This window comes from Apostichopus japonicus, chromosome 21, assembly GCF_037975245.1.
Source record: "Apostichopus japonicus isolate 1M-3 chromosome 21, ASM3797524v1, whole genome shotgun sequence".
Classification (NCBI taxonomy): domain Eukaryota; kingdom Metazoa; phylum Echinodermata; class Holothuroidea; order Aspidochirotida; family Stichopodidae; genus Apostichopus; species Apostichopus japonicus.
In genome coordinates this window covers 2,185,295-2,204,290 of record NC_092581.1, presented here as the reverse complement: position 1 = coordinate 2,204,290, position 18,996 = coordinate 2,185,295, and the positions used below count along the sequence as shown (strand labels likewise).

The 18,996-nt window shown below is 37.7% G+C and overlaps 1 protein-coding gene across 5 annotated transcripts; it reads left to right on the top strand.

The window, feature by feature from the left end:
• Nucleotides 1-864: 864 nt before the first annotated feature.
• On the top strand, nucleotides 865-17,723 carry LOC139962817 (telomerase protein component 1-like). Of its 5 annotated transcripts, XM_071963172.1 has the most exons (15): nucleotides 1,190-1,328; nucleotides 3,055-3,423; nucleotides 4,214-4,398; nucleotides 5,820-6,051; nucleotides 6,512-6,719; nucleotides 8,514-8,800; nucleotides 9,922-10,024; nucleotides 10,587-10,714; nucleotides 11,390-11,596; nucleotides 12,615-12,827; nucleotides 13,426-13,626; nucleotides 13,919-14,140; nucleotides 14,881-15,058; nucleotides 15,583-15,750; nucleotides 15,811-17,723. In XM_071963172.1, the coding sequence occupies exons 2-14, from the start codon at nucleotides 3,136-3,138 to the stop codon at nucleotides 15,747-15,749; spliced, it is 2,619 nt and encodes an 872-aa protein (XP_071819273.1). In that variant the 5' UTR covers nucleotides 1,190-1,328; nucleotides 3,055-3,135; the 3' UTR covers nucleotide 15,750; nucleotides 15,811-17,723. The 5 variants fall into 5 exon arrangements, with proteins under 5 accessions (XP_071819274.1, XP_071819273.1, XP_071819272.1 ...); XM_071963173.1 differs by lacking the exon at nucleotides 1,190-1,328 and adding an exon at nucleotides 865-1,126 and having other exon boundaries at nucleotides 15,583-17,722; XM_071963171.1 differs by having other exon boundaries at nucleotides 15,583-17,722.
• Nucleotides 17,724-18,996: the final 1,273 nt, after the last annotated feature.

Here is an 18,996-nt window from a genome sequence, read left to right as displayed (position 1 = left end):
ACTTATTGTGCTGTATAGTACAAACAATTCGATGTTTATTTTGGTGAGTAACCTTACCAAGATATAATTTACACACAGCAATGTGTGCAGTATGAATGGACTTCGGACAACATTTACATTCTCCCCACCGCCACCCCCCCCCCCGTCTTTTTTTTTTTTTTTGCTCTCGTTTTGCAATCATGAATTACAACTTAACAAGATTTGAATAAATTAACTTGCTCTTTCAACTTAATTCTCTTCTCTTTTCAAATATTTTAGTGTGTTATATGTTACACCCCATTGGGGAGGGGGGGGGGGGTTAGCACACAGCTGTAGCAACCTGTTATTATAACGGGGGATCAAATTTGAATCGATGATTAGTTCCAAATAAAAATTGATATAAGAGGTATATAGTACAGCACAAAGAAATGTAATACCATATATTGCTGCGATTTATACCTATACATTGGGTCTAAGGGGAGGGGGACACCCCTCCCCTTTTGAAATTGTTTGCGTCAGATGCAATTTGGTGCAATATATACACACTTCAACACCCACTCCATTTTGTAAATAATTTTGCATTTTCACCTGGCCTTAGATGCAATTTGGTGCTCCAAATGAGATTTTTTTCTCATTTGGAAATGAAAAAGTGGTTTTCTGACTTGCTAGCGGGGGGGGGGGGCGGAATGATACTCCCGCCCCCCCCCCCATATTTTTCACTGGGGGGGGGCTGGCGCCCCCAGCCCTCCCGGTTCCTACGCCCTTGTTTACATTACTTTATCCCTGTGGAATAGGATAGTCTATGTACCGTTGTATGCAAATGATCAGTTGACGTGAGAGCAGAGAAATATACTCATGATTGCATACTGTACTTCCAAGAGCGAAACGTATTTGTGCTCATGGTGTTCAAGTTGCGGTCTCCCGTCGGACACCACAACCCCCTCAATCCCTCATCGGATTCCTGTCCAAGTCAACTGTTCATAACAAATAAACAGGAAAAAACAGCATGTGTAGTATCTGTTCTTTTCAGTTTATCAGCGATTCTATTTGCATGACGATGATGTCACAGTTCTCGCTGCAAATGGGACTGGTGTTGAGAATTGATCAGTTACGTTGTTTGGTTTTCCTGCGCCAGTTTCTATCTTGGGTAAGTTATATTGAAAGGTACCATTCAATCAAGGTGTAATTGGTAGCGCCAGTTTTCTGCCCGTGTCGTGTTCGCAAGTGTCATCTGGCCTTTTTCACAAAGGTTTGTTATTGTTTTGGACGAGCCGTATAACGTTGGCCTCGTCATCGATGAATACAGCCGAACAACGCCAAACAGTAAAATTCCTCTCTTAAAGTGTTTGGTATGTGGCATTCATAGTGTATTTGATATTCAGTGATTTGGGTGGTATAAGCATGTTTTTACCTCAATGGTACAAGTTGGGATAAACCTTCTTGGCCTACAGGAGGGTTAGTAAAATTTTCAGTTACTGTCGTCTGCTGGCTGGCTATATCTGAGGATGAAACAGACGTATAACGCTAGGCTTACAAGTAGCACAGTCGTCAAGTACTGTTCGTTGGCCTATAATACTGGTAGTGTTAGTATAAGTTAGGCCACTGTGTTTTAACTCCATGGTTAGGTTAGGTTAGGTTAGGTTAGGTTAGGTTAATAGAAGGGACAAAGTATTCTCTTTTTGGTCGATCTTGCGTTAGGACGCAAAATAAAAGCACAAGATTTGCTTCATTCAGAAATTACAATATATGAGAAACTTCTATGGTATAGTTTTTGCAGAATATTCAGCAACTTATAAGCTCTGAGTCTTTGCCCCAAGCCTGTCACTTGTCAGTCTAATGAAATCATTCTATGAACAAGTCTTTTCTTGAGAAAAATACAGCACTTCACTGTACATGTGGAGTCACAAAATGGCCTAGGCTAGGCCTATAAGAATTTATTTCAGTAACCTGCTAAGTCCAAAGGGAGTATGCTTTGTAATTATATGCTGTCTTTGTGGTCATGGTTCTTGAGAAAACGTAAAAGATTTATTTGGCAATAGGGTAGGCTGACCTATTAATAATATATATTCATTTATAGAGGGCAAATGCATATCTATGCACTTTACAATCACAATATTACCCCGGTCGACGATAACCGTCAAACATATAGATACAATCCCTCCATATGGTAGCAGCTATAAACAGCGCCCAGCGGACAGTTTAGTCTCACACTGAGGTCCCCATTTATACACCTGGGTGAAGAGAGGCAATGGAGATAAAGTGCCTTGCCCAAGGACACAACGCAATGATCTGGCCAGGACTCGAACCTGCTTAGATCTACTTAGATCACAAGTCCACTGTCTTAACCACTCGACCACGATGCTCTCTAATTACAAAAAGTGCATAAAAGGAGGTGCTTGTGTGGCCTGGTGGTCGTTGTGCATAGGTGGGAATTAAGTGCAGTAGGCTAGTGTAGGCAAGTTCAAGTTCCTGGGTGGATACGCTGGCTCAGTGGTCATGTGGTATATATGTACAACAGTACAGCTGGCTGCGACTTATGATCGGTTGAAACTCTAAGAGCTGTCCACAGTATTCTGCAGTTGTGCCTCTATGGCTTTGCTATTCTCGATAACTTAAAAACATCAGGCAAGTAGGAGTTGTCAGTGCCGAAATCACAGACACAGTGAATTTTATTTACTAACGATACTATCAGGAACATAGAGTACAGTAAGCTTATTCTTATTGGTCCATGCTGTTTAAAGACACTAAATAAAAGTACCGCCCAACAGGTAAATCAGAATTCCATAATGCTGTACAATTCACTCTATTATAAATACAAAATCATTCCCATCATGACGGCCTAAAACATGTTTTTTTCCCCTTCAGTTTGGATGGATTCCCTACAATCACATTATTGTTATAAAATACTTTCAAAGTTGGGAAGGATATAGTGTTTGATGCCTTCCTTGGCAGTGATTCAGAAGTCACATTTGTAACCCACAAGTCTCCGTCTTTAGGCCTACTTATTAATAAATGTTACTGCCTGAGCAATATATCGTGCACTTTTGTTTCGGATTTTCTTCTTCCATACTTTAGAAAACTGCACTACCATAAAAAATTCACTGATCTTATCAGAGGTGGATTCATACAGAAGAAAGTATACAATTTGTCATCCACATGGCAGAGAAGGTTTCTCATGGCAAAATAACTCAAGCTACTGACACTGTTTCCCATGGAACAAAGCCGACTTCTCATGGAGCCAAAGTAGATGAAAAAGTCCAAAAGACTAGTCAAACCGTCGAAGAAATTGTCAACAATTGCTGGTCGGAGATTGAAGGAAAATATGTGAAAGAAACTTCTCAGGTGAAACCAACTACCAAGAGGCCAGGATGGAGAGCAGTCCGACTCTTTGTGTCTTCAACATTTCATGATTATCACTCTGAGAGAGAGGTTCTGGTGAAGAAGGTACGTTTTACAGGAAAAATTAATACAGTACATGTTTTGTTTTGTGATATCATGTTGACCGTTGTATTGTATGGGTGAATCGTTTGTTGTTACAATTTTATGTCATCTCTTAGGGTTTGGAAATAGGCCGTACAGTAACATCGTGTGACATCATTCAGCGTGCATTCCTGGCTAAGGCAATCAACCATTAATTAGCAAATTATGTCGCAAAGATGTCAATTGCTAATTCTCTGACAAAACTTGTCCAAAAGTTTTCTCATTTGATGGGACGGCGTTCCCAGAGCTAAAGGAGTGCAGACTTAGCTGAACCCTCCCAAACATTTAATAAACAAGCTACATGTTGTCCAAACAAGTGCAGCTTGAGTGATTCTTATAACATGAGATAATCTGAGCATAAATCCTCAGATTCTATATCACCTTCACTGGCTTTCATTTCAACAAAGAATCAACTTCAAAATTCTTTTCCTAGCATGGAAGGCCGTTCGTTCATAGGCAAACACCTCAATATTTGTGTGATCTTATCTCCCCATACCAGCCAACTCGTTCTCCTTCTCGATCTCCTTATTGAGCCCTCGTTTACGGAATTCCGTGCCACATGAACTCAGACATCGTCTCTCACAGAACAGTTTCAAGAAACAGTTCAAAAACCTTTCTCTTTCAAGGCACTTTTGAAGTGTTCCACGATTTCAGCGCTATATAAAGACTGATTGATGATGATGATGATTGATGATGTCAATTGTTTAATTCTCTGATAGAAGCTTGTTTAAAAATATTTTCTTGTCATGTGAAGGTGTTCCCAGAGCTAAAGGAGTGGTGCCTTGAACGACAGTTACATCTCATTGAGTGCGATTTGCGATGGGGAGTCCCTAGAGACTCGACAACTGCAGCAGTACTCTGTACCTGTATGGACGAAATTGAGAGATGCCACGGGGACACTGAGGGTCAAGGAATGTTTTTAAACATGCTGGGAGAGAGGTAAACTTTAACTATATCAAATATAAATGATGATTCTGTATACACGTTTAAAATTGGGGTACAAAAGTAATAATTGAGGGCAAGCTTTTCATGGTATCCCGGTCGTCCGAGACAGACCAAATTTCTCTTCAGACAACCAAAATTGACTGTCTAGGTCGTCCAGTGGACATCAAATTTCAAATTGCATTGTTACTAGATCTATACTGCCAAATACTTTAAAAAAAAGTTAAAATGATAAAATTTGGTATCACCCCAAAAGCTGGTGTTACACTCACCAACCTACACAGTCCTCCTACAGTGTACTGTTCATATTGGTCATTGTTATGTTGCGACAGTTTTTTCCGACAACAAATTTGCTGTCTGGACAACGAAAAATGTCAGGCCTGGTTGTCCGAAGGATAGAATACGTTTGCCCTGTCATAACTGTTACTCTGTGCAGTATACCCCAAGTTGTAGTACTGGTACATAAATTTTAATCATTATTTTGTTATCTCACTGTTCATGCCACATTAGATACTACTCCAGTGATGTACTAAATTTGCAACGTATGGTTTGTGTTAAAATAACAAAAATTACTGTAGTTGCTGCCTCCTTTAATAACTGCTGCATATGGCATGGTTGTCCTCAGAATTATGGTAATAATTTGATTTGAAAATACAATCACAATGAAATGCAGAACAGAAGAAGAAAATGATACAAATGACAAATAGGTTGTCAATTTCAATTTTTTTGAAAATTAAATTAGAAATTGCAAAATGTTACAGTGCTCAACCTCTTTTCATTTCTCATTTGATATTAGGTAGCTTAGTATGTTATGAGCCAGCACATATGCTTTGTAATTTGATGCATTTTGTTGGCATATACTGATTATAATGTTATTAAAGCATTCTTTCCAATAAGTAATTTCATAGCTTTTGGTAATACTGAGCATGTGTTGCTGCCTTTATGTGATAAGTTAAACTAAGTACAGTAGTACTCAACTTGTCCACACTAGTATTAGTACCATTATTCTTTACAGTCTTTACAGGCTCGTGATGACTAGGGCTTGAGGCAGAAATGGTAGATGTCGATTGTCCACATTTTTAAAGTGGGTGTCCTACCCCTTTGGGGCAACATGATGCCGAAGGCATCATTACGATCATGAAGGAATCGCCCCTCACAGCGGGGGTCAAGGGGCGCTCTTAGGGTTCCTAACTGCTAACTGCCTAAACCCATGGTGAAGAGATTGTTTTGATACCAGATCACATGAATCCCCATTTGTCATTTGAACTTATTATTATTATTATTTTCATTCTTCCTAAGTCTTACAAGTGCTTTCTTTTTGTACCTATTATCACCCCCCATGATAATATTAATGAATCATATTTGTATCTCGTTTGACATATTTGATGATTATATCCTCATCCTCTTTTTGTTGTCAGGTACGGTTGGATACCATCCGTCACGGACATTCCAGCCGACCTGGCGGTCCAGTTCAAGTGGGTGTACAACACCTCTATCACCCACATGGAGATCCTGCTCGGGGCCGTCTACCGACACAACCGGAATGCTGCGTTCTTCATCCGCAGTCCAGATGGTTGGTTGGATAAACTTGCACCGGAAATTCAAAAGCAATTTATCGATCCTTCAGAGCTCGGCAGGGCTCAGCTGAAGGTATGTACAGCTCTGAAAAAATATTTCAGCTTGTTGGTGGTGCGCAACTTCAAGCCAACTACACAAAGAACAATATGAGCAAGATGGAATATTTGTATTTCATAAATAGTCCAGAATTGTCTATTGTTCTATTTGAAAATCACAACCTGAAATGGTTGAAAGTACTTGAAATCCCTTTTAACATCTCCTTCTTGAACTTTTGTATGTTTGTATGTATTTTAGATCCTCCTGCAAGCAGGAACTCTTTGGCTTCATTGGCTTTTCAAAGCTGCAAGCATAGGAATTGAATGCAAATTTCACCAGAATGTTTAGATTATGTTCCTCTTTAACATATCAAAACAAAATTTGGACCTGGACTATTCATTTAACAAGTTTCTCTTGGAGTGGTTCACCCTCTCCATGCCCTACTATGGGATTCTCATTGACCGTATTTTGCTCACAGACTATTTCCTTCTCTTAGATGCTGAAAACCAAGTTAAGGGACAAGTACCCCGACCAGTGTTTCGACTATGACTGTTTCGTGGAAGACCCAGAGAAGGTCAAAAGCAGACCAGAGCTCAGAGGACTGGATAAATTTGGGAACGATGTGCTAAGTTTCTTCAAGGAAGCTATCGCAAGGGAATACCCGATTGTTAAATGCGATGAAGAAGAAAAACCTGGCATGAGAGGTCAGTTTTGACCTTTTTTTTTTTTTTTAAAGTATTGTTGTACTGGTCAACACTCTACTATTGCCAGACTTTTAGAGGTCAATGCTTCTTCACTCAATCGATCAAGAAAGCTTGAATTATATTTACGATCCATTTTGCAAGTAGTACTGTAAATGTTCTTTCTTGCTTGAATGGTCTCACAGGAACTTTAAGAAACTGTGTGCAAAGTTTCAGGGTTAAAGAGAACATTTAAAATTCATATGACATAAATCAAGTCCCCCATCATAAGCTCCTTCTCAATTCACATGAGCATAATTAAGTTTAAAACAAACTGGACGGTCGGATAAAATTTGAAAGTACCACTTTGGAACTCGTAACACATCAGGATGTCCCAAATATATATTGTCTTGTGGGTGATAATAAAAGAACTGCATATTAACATGAACAATAATCAGACATTTCTTTATCAGTCCCAGTGCAATGTGCACTTCAGAGAAAGATCAAATGATCTCGTCAAAGTTTGTATGTAAACCGTGCTTTATAGCTTGGATAAGGATGGAGGGGTGTTTGCTTAAACGTTTCTTTTACTGCAATGTCCAACTTCTATGCTGTATGCATCAAGAAGTATGTGTTAGTGAATTTCAAATTATTTTACCACAATTTCTGTTTGATTTATCATCAACTCAGCTTTGTAACACAATGGTTCTATGGTGCAGGCCAGTTTCTTGTAATTGCATCTCACCTAATTAATGTATTGCTTCGATCAAACTAGTTTACTTTGAATCACAGAAACAATGGGGATCACCAGCCACACCCTAAATCAACATAGGGCCCTGTCATATCGGTCCTTTCTAGTTCCCCATGAACTTAACAAGCTGCAGTCTCTGAAATCGCCAAGATAAAATTCCCTTGAGGAATCCCTTACGGACACTTCTGGGCCAACCTAAAGCACATTCCCTAATTTCACACGTATTGTGACATATTCAAAGTAACGGTTTTTACCACTCATAACTTGTACTGTACATATTTAGCAATGACATGTTGTGCACCATTTCTGTGGTAACTTTACTCACGTGTGGTCATCCAACCAATCAGACAGCTTCTTTTAATGTATTCTCAATCACATCCACTAAATCTGAGTTGAAGCTTTGAGCGTCAGGCAACATTGTACGAAAGTCTCCAAAATAGAGTGGAGTTTTAATATACCTGCGATTCCTAGTTGATCAGTTGTGATATTTACAATTCTTTCTTCTCTCCATCCCTTGTCTACTAATCCCCTTAGATCTATCTCTTTGTGTTCACCATGCTCATTAACCTGTCTGTATTCTGTGCGTGTTTTTGTCCCTTCTGTTACTGTTACTTGTCATTTAGCCTTTGAAGAAGATCCTGCTAGGATTGAAACGTCAGGTCAACTTACTTTTACACATTCTCTTACACAGGCTCTCTAGTGGATAAGCAGTTTGCTAACAGTTTTATTTTATTTTGTAAATATTGAGGACGTGATCTTTTGAAACATATTTTCACAACTAGCACCTAGATTGAGATAATACAAAATCTTTGGAGACAACGTAAACATTATAGATACCATGCCTTAGGACCGGTATAAAAGTGCGCCATTGGTAGACACATCAAAAGATCCCCATTGAATTAAAATCATGTCAATAACTTTTCTGCATCAAAGTGTAGCCAGGAGAAGTGGAGATATGATATGATGTTTCATCAGAGTTAAAAATCATTCAATTTTCTCGAAATGTTCCACATTATTATTTAACGTGTAATTGTACCACAAGAACCTTGTGAATTCTCATTTTCCAGAGCAATTTTGTCATGGGTTAGTCCTGGAGCAAAAGGGTGCCACAGTGTTGGGGAGAGATCACGAATATGACCTCATTCTTAACTTTGGACTGGGACACATTTCACAATCTGACTTTGAGGAATCTTGGGGGAAGATAAACCAAGAAGAGAAACGTGACAGCCGGAAACCAAGCAAGGAGGATGAAGAATCCAAGATGAGCAACAACAGGAATACTATCGCTGTGATTGCAGAGCCTGGTGCTGGAAAATCGTCTCTACTTGCCAAATGCGCAATGGAAGCATGCAAGGTAAGAGTGCAGGTTACAAATTCCTTTCTCATTTTTGGCTTGAAGTAATACAGACAATGTGTATAGTAGTTTGACTGGACTTCATACAGAAGTAAAATTTAATTTTCCCAAAACAATGAAGGAAGACACATTGTAGTTTGAAGATAAGCATTGTACACAATTGGGGATAAAACAAATAAATTAATAATTAATAAAAAGCAATACCAAAAGTCACCTATGTGTGTATCTTATATCAGTAAAGATGGTTATGATAATGATAGTTTATGATAGTTTATGATAGTTTTCCTAAGAACAGCAAAGCACATGTTGTTTTAAAAATAAAATAAAAATATGGCAAAGTTCTCAATTGATCTATTTATTAACTTGTCATAATTGTATTTAGTAAAAAAAACTTTGTATCATAAATTTAATAAAAAGAAAATTAAAAAATAAATTCAAGAAATTTCACTTTAACAGCTTCTAACAGAAGCCTGGCACAGGGTGCATTACCCGGCCGGGTCATAGTTTGGTTGAGTTTTCATCCAAAAGCAATCTATGGTTTTCCCATCTCAAATAACGTTCCAAATTTGAGTTAAAATAATGAATTGGAAGCCACCCCACATGTACGTTGTAGTCCATAAGCCCTTGTGGGTTTCTCCCACATTTGTGGTCGCTTAAGCGTCGTAAAAATAACTGCTCATTATTATTATTATTAGTATGATTATTATTATTATTATTATGATTATGATTATTATGATTATTATTATCATTATTATGTCTGACAACTTGATATAATGACCATTGTACCGTAGTAATACCAAGTGAAAGTGAAAAGTGGGGTCTCTAATATGGAAGTATCTTTGATCCTCAGAATATAATTTCAACGTAATAATACACAGAAAATATTCTACCCAGGAACAGTGAGGGAATATGGAACAATAACTTTGACCTTTTTTAATTGACTTAATGTTCCAATTGTTGGTCATTTGTGAAGTGAATATTTTTAATTTTGAAAATTTTTGTCACATTGAAACAGATTGTCCCCCAAAATGGTCCTCACAAATCAGTGATATTAATTCAATTCTGTAACATTTAGCTGGTAAGTTTATTGATCTTGTGTTCTGTTTCCTTTCTCTTCAAAGGTAAAACTTGATGCATTTATTCACTTTATCGGATGCAGTGGAATGTCGACATCTCACGTCAACATCATGAAGCGAATCTGCTATCACCTCTTGTCAACGACAGGTAACAAATATCACTTCTCCTATACCATTCCAAATTGCCAATTTGCAGTTGATTCAAACCCCCCTCCCCCCCTCTCTCTCTCTCTCTGTGATGTAATATTGATTAAATTACTTTATGCAATACACACGTACAGAAACTCATTCATATACGGCTGCCAAACTGTCATTGCTTGTTCTATTAATGAGATGTAAACTACTAAAATTTGATTGATCGATATTTATATTTAAGATAATGCTATAAATCTTTGATATCACATCGGACTGATCTACTAGACTGATCAGAGGTTTGGTTAATTTCTTCGTACTTACGTCACTCCCTCGAATACACGTTTCCCTCACGACCGTTCCCTCATGACCTTACCACTTCTGCTCTACCATATATCCAGAGTGATATGGTGGGTTGTTCCTGGATGTATCATGTACCCCACCTAGCAACTAGTCACTTCTGATCACCCAGCTTTCTATTACTTTCTCCCACTTAAAATATCGAGTCATGAGAATCTGCAACCAACTGCTTCCGCTCTCATAACAATCAACCAATAAATTCATCTGTTCTGATTTAGATCCCAGAACAGACAAAGTGTCTAAAAGCGAAGACAGCGGCGAGATTGAGAATACGCTGAAGGAACTTTTGGAAGAGAGAAAGCAATGTGGCAAGAAGTTATTGATCCTTGTTGATGATCTCTCTCAGGTATAAACATGTCATTTTCATTAATTTTCTCAGAGTGTAAATGTCTGTAACGAAGCAACTCGTTAGGGGATGGAATATCACCCACCATTAGGGGATGGCCATGCTCCAGCTTCTGGGTCACTTTAGAGGTCATTGAATCAAATTTAGACAGTATCTTCGCAGCCTTTATATAACTGCACCATCAATTATTCAATCAGTTCGAGCACTGTGATTTCCCGTCACCCGACAAAAGATGTTGCACTGTACGAGTCTTCTCCCAAAACTTTCATAACATATTTTGGTCTGTTATTGATCCTTGTTGATGATCTCTCTCAGGTATAAACATGTCATATTCATTCATTTTCTCAGAGTGTAAATGTCTGTAACGAAGCAACTCGTTAGGGGATGGAATATCAATCACTATTAGGGGATGGCCATGCTCCAGCTTCTGGGTCACTTTAGAGGTCATTGAATCAAATTCAGTCAGTATCTTCGCAGCCTTTATATGACTGAACCGTCAATTATTAAATCAGTTCGAGCACTGTGATTTCCCCGTCACACGTCAAAAGATGTTGCACTGCACGAGTCTACTCCCAAAACTTTCATAAACTATTTTTATATTTCCAACTCAATTATTATTATTTTTTTTTATTAATTTTTTTTTTTGGTTCTGTTTGTTACTTTACCTTTATGCAGCTCTCCAATGCAGATAATTACCTAAACTGGATCCCGAAGGATGGTCTGCCTTCAAATATTACTCTAGTCATCAGTATGGTTCAAGGGGACCCAGTCGTGGATGAGGTCAAGGGGCACACTGACAACATGACCTGGGTCAACCTGGGACACCTGACGGATAAATCGCGATATGACATCGTGACGAATTACCTGAAAACGTATAATAAAGTGAGTGATCCAGCTTGGCCCTACTAAGAATGGGTTTATATACATACATGAATGTCCTTAACAAGCATGTATACTATGTAAGTGGCATACTGAATGGAGCATAAGTATCGCCAAGCGTTACACGTCCTGAAGGGGTCAATTAATGAGTTGAGGGTGGGGGTGGGCGGGAAGAGGGTGGGGGGATTTTTGGTATCAAGCTTGAGCTATTTTGTTTGGCTGTTGAAAGTAACTGTTAAGCCATCTATTTCATTTAGGATGAATGTGTCATTTGTTGGTGTCATATGGTGGAATTTTTGGGTTTCTTTTTTTTTTAAGATTTTGTTCATTAATAGGTGGGTATTGATCATTATACCAGGGAGTTGTCATAACAACTCCCTGATTATACCACAATTCCAGGTTTATTAGTCACCAGCCATGGTAGGATGCTTTGTGAAGTTGAATATGTATACTTATAGTGACAAATTTATTTGGGTCATATTTGGAAAGTATGAGAAATGCTTGGAGTTTGTGTCGCTCTTTTAACGTTACTGGAAATAATAATGAGAATATTTTCAATGTATGAGATGCTCAGAATTTGAAGAGTTTGAAGGGTTTTTTTTCAGGTCTTTCTATTGTTCTCATGGATTACCATATCAGCCACTGCACCCATCTTTTAGAATTTGTAATGCAGTTAGGGCCTGTCCACTTCTAACCCCCTGTCGCAATACATACATACATACATACATACAATGAGGTGACCGCCGTGAAATGCCCAGAACGAGCGACAACTTACAAGAGTGGACGCAACCGTGTGATCGTTCTCGAGTCATAAAGTGAAGCATCTCAATCAAAGTCTAATATAAAACCCGAAAAGGATATGGTCACCTCTCGATGTTGTATGATTACTGCAGAAACTATATCTAGTTGAAAGTTTGGAAGGGACACTTTACAGGAGAACTAGATGAGTCGAGTTTCTTGTTTCAAGTCCGGTCTTCACTTTGATCGTGCGATATTACATAACCCTCTTTTGTACTTCCAGACACTTGATCCAGAACAGGCCAAGCTTGTGGTAGAGTCAGAAGGAGCCAAGAATGCCCTCTGGTTGTCCATGGCTTGCGAGGAACTTCGTGTTTTCGGAGTCTTCGATTTGCTGACCGAGTACATCAAAGAGCTGCCGTCATCTCTTGACGATCTCTTGGAAAAGATCCTCACCAGGCTCGTCAAGGAAGATGAAACTGACCTGCTTAAAGAGGTAGATGCCCATATATATATATATATATATATATATATATATATATATATATATATATATATATATATATTATATATATATATATATATATATATATATATATTTATATATATATATATATATATATTATATACATATATATATTATATATTATATATATATATATATATATATATATATATATATATATATATATATATATATATATATATGTATATATAAAATTAAAATAACGAAGCAACAATAGCATATCTGTTTCCAAGGAGACTGGTGAACCCTTTGGGTGACAGTATCTGTACTCAGTATCAAAAATATACTTTTGTATCTTCCCTTTCTTGGCGATAATTTCCTTGTGAGATGAATCATAAATTTAAGATAATGACGTTTCTCCATTCACATCTTAATTTCATACTACCTACGTCCAATTTTCATCATTTTAAAGAACCTTTTGTTAATCATGGCTCACATAATTCGTGAAGGTTATAGTGAGAGAACTCTCTCCAACTAATAATGGCTCTCCAACATAACTTTGAATACTGTAATAACCCTTCTTCCTTCCTTCACACTTACTCCCTCTGTCCTCTCCATCGTTTTTAAGACCCTCTGTTTCATGGAGTGTGTTCGTGACGGTCTACGAGAGAGGTCTCTCCAAGTAATGCTCGGTGATATGGAAGCGGAGAAGTGCATCCCAATGCTCCACTTGGCTATGATTAAAAGGACACTTAAGCCGTTCATCCGGGTTTCGAGCAATTACCAACAACTCGACCGATTCACCTTCTACCATCATGCTATTGGAAAGGTGCGTTGTTTTATCAAATTCCCCCGCTGAGGTTTGGGGACTTTTCATATTTTAAAATGTGTAAAAGTAAGTTAGCCTGACGTTTCGATCCTAGCAGGATCTTCTTCAAAGGCTAAATGACAAGTAACAGGAACAGAAGGGACAAAAACATGCACAGAATACAGACAGGTATCTTTTAAAATGATCGGATTAGTTTTGAGAACCTTGTTTGTATCGTTATTTCTAAGAGCCGATATTCTTCGATGTATGTGCTAGAGGTTTCGTATAGTCTCACATGTGTTGATTTTTACAGGCTGTTAGAAAACAGTGGTTGTCCAATGAGGATACTTTCATCAAGCATCATCGTAGTCTTGCAGACTATTTCCAATACCACTGCGACGATGTCCACGTACTCGCCAGGGAGGCGGCTTACCATATCAACCGCTCTAAAGACGGGAAAAGACTGCTCGACTTTATCAAACGGGATGAGAGGTCCCGGTATATCGACCGTATCAGCGTATCGAGATATGTCAAGGTAAGATTTGTAGCATGGATAAGATTCAAAGAATCTGCCTAAAAAGAAAGGTTGGTGTAAACGTTGAAATATCGAAGTGCAAGGACATATTCGGAATTCGTACACAGAACTTCCAAAAAAAGACAAATGAACGATCGTGATTAGTCGTGATTCAGTCTGCTGCTTTTCCCGGGTTGAATTCACAAGATCATCACCAAATATGAATTATCATCTTCGCTGTGCGACATGCTTGAAAGGGTGTGAAGACTCGCGCAAAAGGAAACGTCTAATGCTGGTAATCTGACCTAGTTTCGAATGAGGTGTAACAGAATTGTTAGAAACCACCATCAATCCCAGAAAATACAAACACATAGCTTGCTACCATCGGTAATTAGACCCTAGTGTACAGTCAGTACATACAGCTGCGGTCAATACCCACAGTACAGTGTACAAACAATACAGCAATGGACATCTCAGGTCCAGCTAAAGATAAAAAGGTATCACGTTTAATTACTGTACTGTCTGCATTTTGTAGTGACACAAACAAAACGTCACTTGCAAGCAACGGAAAGTTACCTTTTGCAGATGGCCGCACGAGGTTTGGGCGAGTCTTCAATGCCTTTAAGGATGTGTGGTTTTGACCTAAAGGTGCAGACAAAATAATTTCAAGCAATTTTGTGATTAAAGCAATCTGCTCCCGCCCCTGGAATAACATCGGTTTAGCATCTGCCTCACGTTGTTCTCTATTTTTCGGTTTACAGGAACATAAGTGTAATGGCATCATCAACAAACAATTCAACATTGGAGGCAGGCAACTTTTTTGTTGTAATTTCTGTGCTATGGGCCGCCAAGCCTTCAGCAAATGCCAGATGTTCTCCAACAAGGACTCTTGTGTCCTCTGTGGACAGATTGTGAACATGAAAAAACCTGAAAATCATGGTAAGACATTTCCCTTCATATGTATAAGAAACCACAAAAAAATAGTCAATCAGTGACTTTCTCTGTCTTTATGACCATTAATTTTGAGTTAAAAACTAATATCAATGCTGACTAAATTAAGAATATTGTTTGGTTTGGTTTGGTTTCACCTGAAATTTGATAAATGAAGGTGGTGGTGGTGATGATGGTGATGGTGGTGGTGGTGGTGGTGGTGATGATGATGATGATGATGATGATGATGATGATGATGATGATGATGATGATGATGATGATGATGATGATGATGATGATGATGATGATGATGATGATGATGATGATGATGATGATGATGATGATGATGATGATGATGATGATGATGGTGATGGTGATGGTGATGGTGATGGTGATGGTGATGGTGAATGTGGTGGTGGTGGTGGTGGTGGTGATGGTGATGCAGATTCATTAGTTTGAAAACAATAGAACACTGGTACAGCTTTGCTAGAATTGAAAGCTGATATTTTTTACCCCTTTATTTCTCTCTTTAGCATACTGGTGTGGACGCCACCCACAAAGTGGACCTAACTTTCCTAACATGGTCATGTGTCATATATGTAAACGTCCTGCCATGAAGGGTAAAGAAACTCCCTTGCATCTGTGTAGCTTTTGCCATATGGGAGGGTTTACAGTCTGCTGCAGAACCATCCAAGATTAGATTGGCATTTCATACAATATGGGAGGGCTTACAGTCTGCTGCAGAACCATCCAAGATTAGACCGGCATTTCATACAATATGGGAGGGCTTACAGTCTGCTGCAGAACCATCCAAGATTAGACCGGTATTTCATTTTTTTTTCTTCCAGTTTCCATTCAGTGCACTTGTCCGATTTGAATTTCTGCTTTGGCTACAATTTTTCTTTGGTTTGTGTTTTTTCTTCTTTATTGTTGATTCTTATCGTTTTTCTTTTAATTTTGTCTGAAAATGTTCTTTGATATAATTTTCTTTCGAGTGGATTTGTTAATCATCGAAAATAACAAAAATGTGATGATTTTCTCTATTGAATGCATTAATGTATAACTTCAAAACTTACAGCCGTCTCCTTGCTTGTGCAGAAGTACTTAAATCTCACTCAGGGCCCCAAAATGCTGTTAGTAAACAACTGCAGGTCATCTATAAATAATATGGTTTAATGAATGTAATCGTGGACAAATGATTCTGGATTCATTGTTCGGTACTCTGTTGGTCATAAGACGCTAAGTGAAAAGAAATGTTTGGACAAAATATTAAAGTTCATGAAATAATTAGGTTAAACAATCACACCATACTGGGGTCATCAAACTGTGTTAATGGAGAATTCCATACACTTGACAATCTTTAAATATATAAAGTTAGCATTCCATACATTTGACAGGCATTAAATATTAAAGGAGCACTCCATACCATTTCACTTTCTTTAAATATTAGAGTATTCCAAACATACAGTATAATAAGTATTCAGAATCGTGCAGAAATAGAATTCTTCAGAAATTTATATCTGTAATGATGTTTTTCATCCTTCATTATGAACTGCAAGTAAAGGCTCGCAAGTAATCAATTTACAAAGTATTTGATTTTTGTTTGTTTTTGTTTCCTTTTTGTTGCTTTTTGTTTGATTTGGTCTTTATGCAAATGTAGTATTCAAAAGTGGTATTCGTTTGAGAAGTATTCAAAAGTTGATGTGAACTTGTTTGAAGAAAATTCAGACTTGAGAGGAAACCGTTAGAAATTTGTTTGCAGCCGAAGATGGACGCCGGCCATAGGCCTACAAATTATTTGCTTAAAGCTATCAACTGCAAACCAATATGTTTGTTCCTCATGTTTGACAGGGGAAACCCTTGAAAGAAATATTTACAGGACGAGGAACTGGGATTGAAATGTTGGCCCTAAACTATGACTTGTGTGGTAGATGTATACAAATATCATCTCAATTTCTCTGTTTGTTAATATTTATTTTATTTATATTTATTTTGATCCATTATACTAATAGTATCGTCCTTAGAAATGAGATGGGTTTTTTCATTTTTTTTTTCCATATGCGTAGCAATATTTTACATCGAAATTTTACGTTCTCTTTTTAAGTTTCATATTTTTTTTCATCCACAATTAAACACTTTTAGTGCTGAAGGTGATGGTTGAGTTTGTGTCCCCTTCAATCATCATAGCTTTATATTTAACCATTGTTACATAATCATGTCTAATTCATTCGTTTCTCTTCATTTATTGTCTTTAGTAGATCGAAAATCATCTGAAATTATGGATTTATCTGCCTATAGCCTTTCCTAAAGTCAATCTTTGTCAGTCTTGGGGGGGTTGTTATCCAGACATAGTAGATACATGATTCAGAAAGTTACATGAAAAATAGTATTTTATATATTAAAGTGTACTTAACTACTTGCCAACCTCTCAATCCAACTCAGGGACTTTTTTTTGTAATCCAAACAGAGTAGATACATCTCACTGCACCCAATGTTGCCTTCTTAAGAAAGTTACCTTACGACAAGTATTTCATATACTTAAGTGATACTTAAATAAACGTTATTCGAGTGAAATAAATATTACAAACACTTTCTAAGAGTGCGTCTTTCAGTAGATAGAGTTTTATTAAACTTGCAATATATATATATATATATTCTTTTTAGAAAGAAGCAAAAATAGTATTCATATAGAATGTATGCATTTTATTTTATGGAAATATTGTAATACGAAATCAAGTAGATATGATCAAATAAAGTGATTTGGGTGAAAAAGAAACTACTGAATGAGTTTCATGTATGTTTATTTCTATTTTATACCTTGATTGTAAATTGGAAGGGGAATGGGGAGGGATGGGGGGAGAGGTCGTTGATGTTGACTTGGGGAGGGATGGCCCATGTTAGGGGAGAGATGATATCCAATAATTATCATTAAATGTTTCATCAGTATTTTTAGATGATAAAAATGTCTACAGAAGATCAATATTTTTAAGCCGCGTCGGCTTCCGTCGGAAAATTCATAATGTCTCATTTTTCCGAATGGCATTCGGTAACAGTCGTGCAGCGTACGGCGGTTCTATACTATAACCGCGAAGTTCAAAATATGCGATCAATCACGGAGAAATAATATTGTAAGACCAAAAACACTATGGAGAAATAATATTCTATGAGGCATAAACAAGCTTTGGTTGTTAACATGAACCGTCCTGTTAGTGTATGTCAGTCAGTTGTTTGACTAGTTGTTTCTTGACAACTCACGAAATGGTCCGACGATAGCCGAGTTGCGATGCAACAACAGTATACGACGGATCTTGACTGTCGAAAAGTTCCGACGATAGTCAAGTTACATGCAACTATGTGGATCGTGACAACTCACGAAAAGGTCGGACGAAATCCGAGTTGCGATGCAACTACTGAATACGGATCTTGACTGGCGAAAAGTTCCGAAGATAGTCGAGTTATATGCAACTACTGTATAGGGATCTTGACTGACGAAAAGTTCCGAAGATAGTCGAGTTATATGCAACTACAGTATACGAATCTTGACTGACGAAAAGTTCCGAAGATAGTCGAGTTATATGCAACTACTGTATACGGATCTTGACTGACGAAAAGTTCCGAAGATAGTCGAGTTATATGCAACTATGTGGATCATGACAACTCATGAAAAGTTCCGACGATAACCGCGTTGCGTCCTTTTTTTTTTTTTTGCTGTTTACTTCAGTCGGGCAGTGTGTGGACAGCTCATCAACGCATGAGGACAATTTATTGTTGATTTATTGCGTCAACAAGGCAACACGTATACAAATAAACCAACAACAAACTTAATTATCAAAAAAGCAATGTCAAAATTTAGTAATGATTCATGGACTAACAACATGTTTATATCATATGCAGCAAGTTGGGTTATTATCGTAGACCTACTTTGCATCCAAGAATCGGGTCTATGA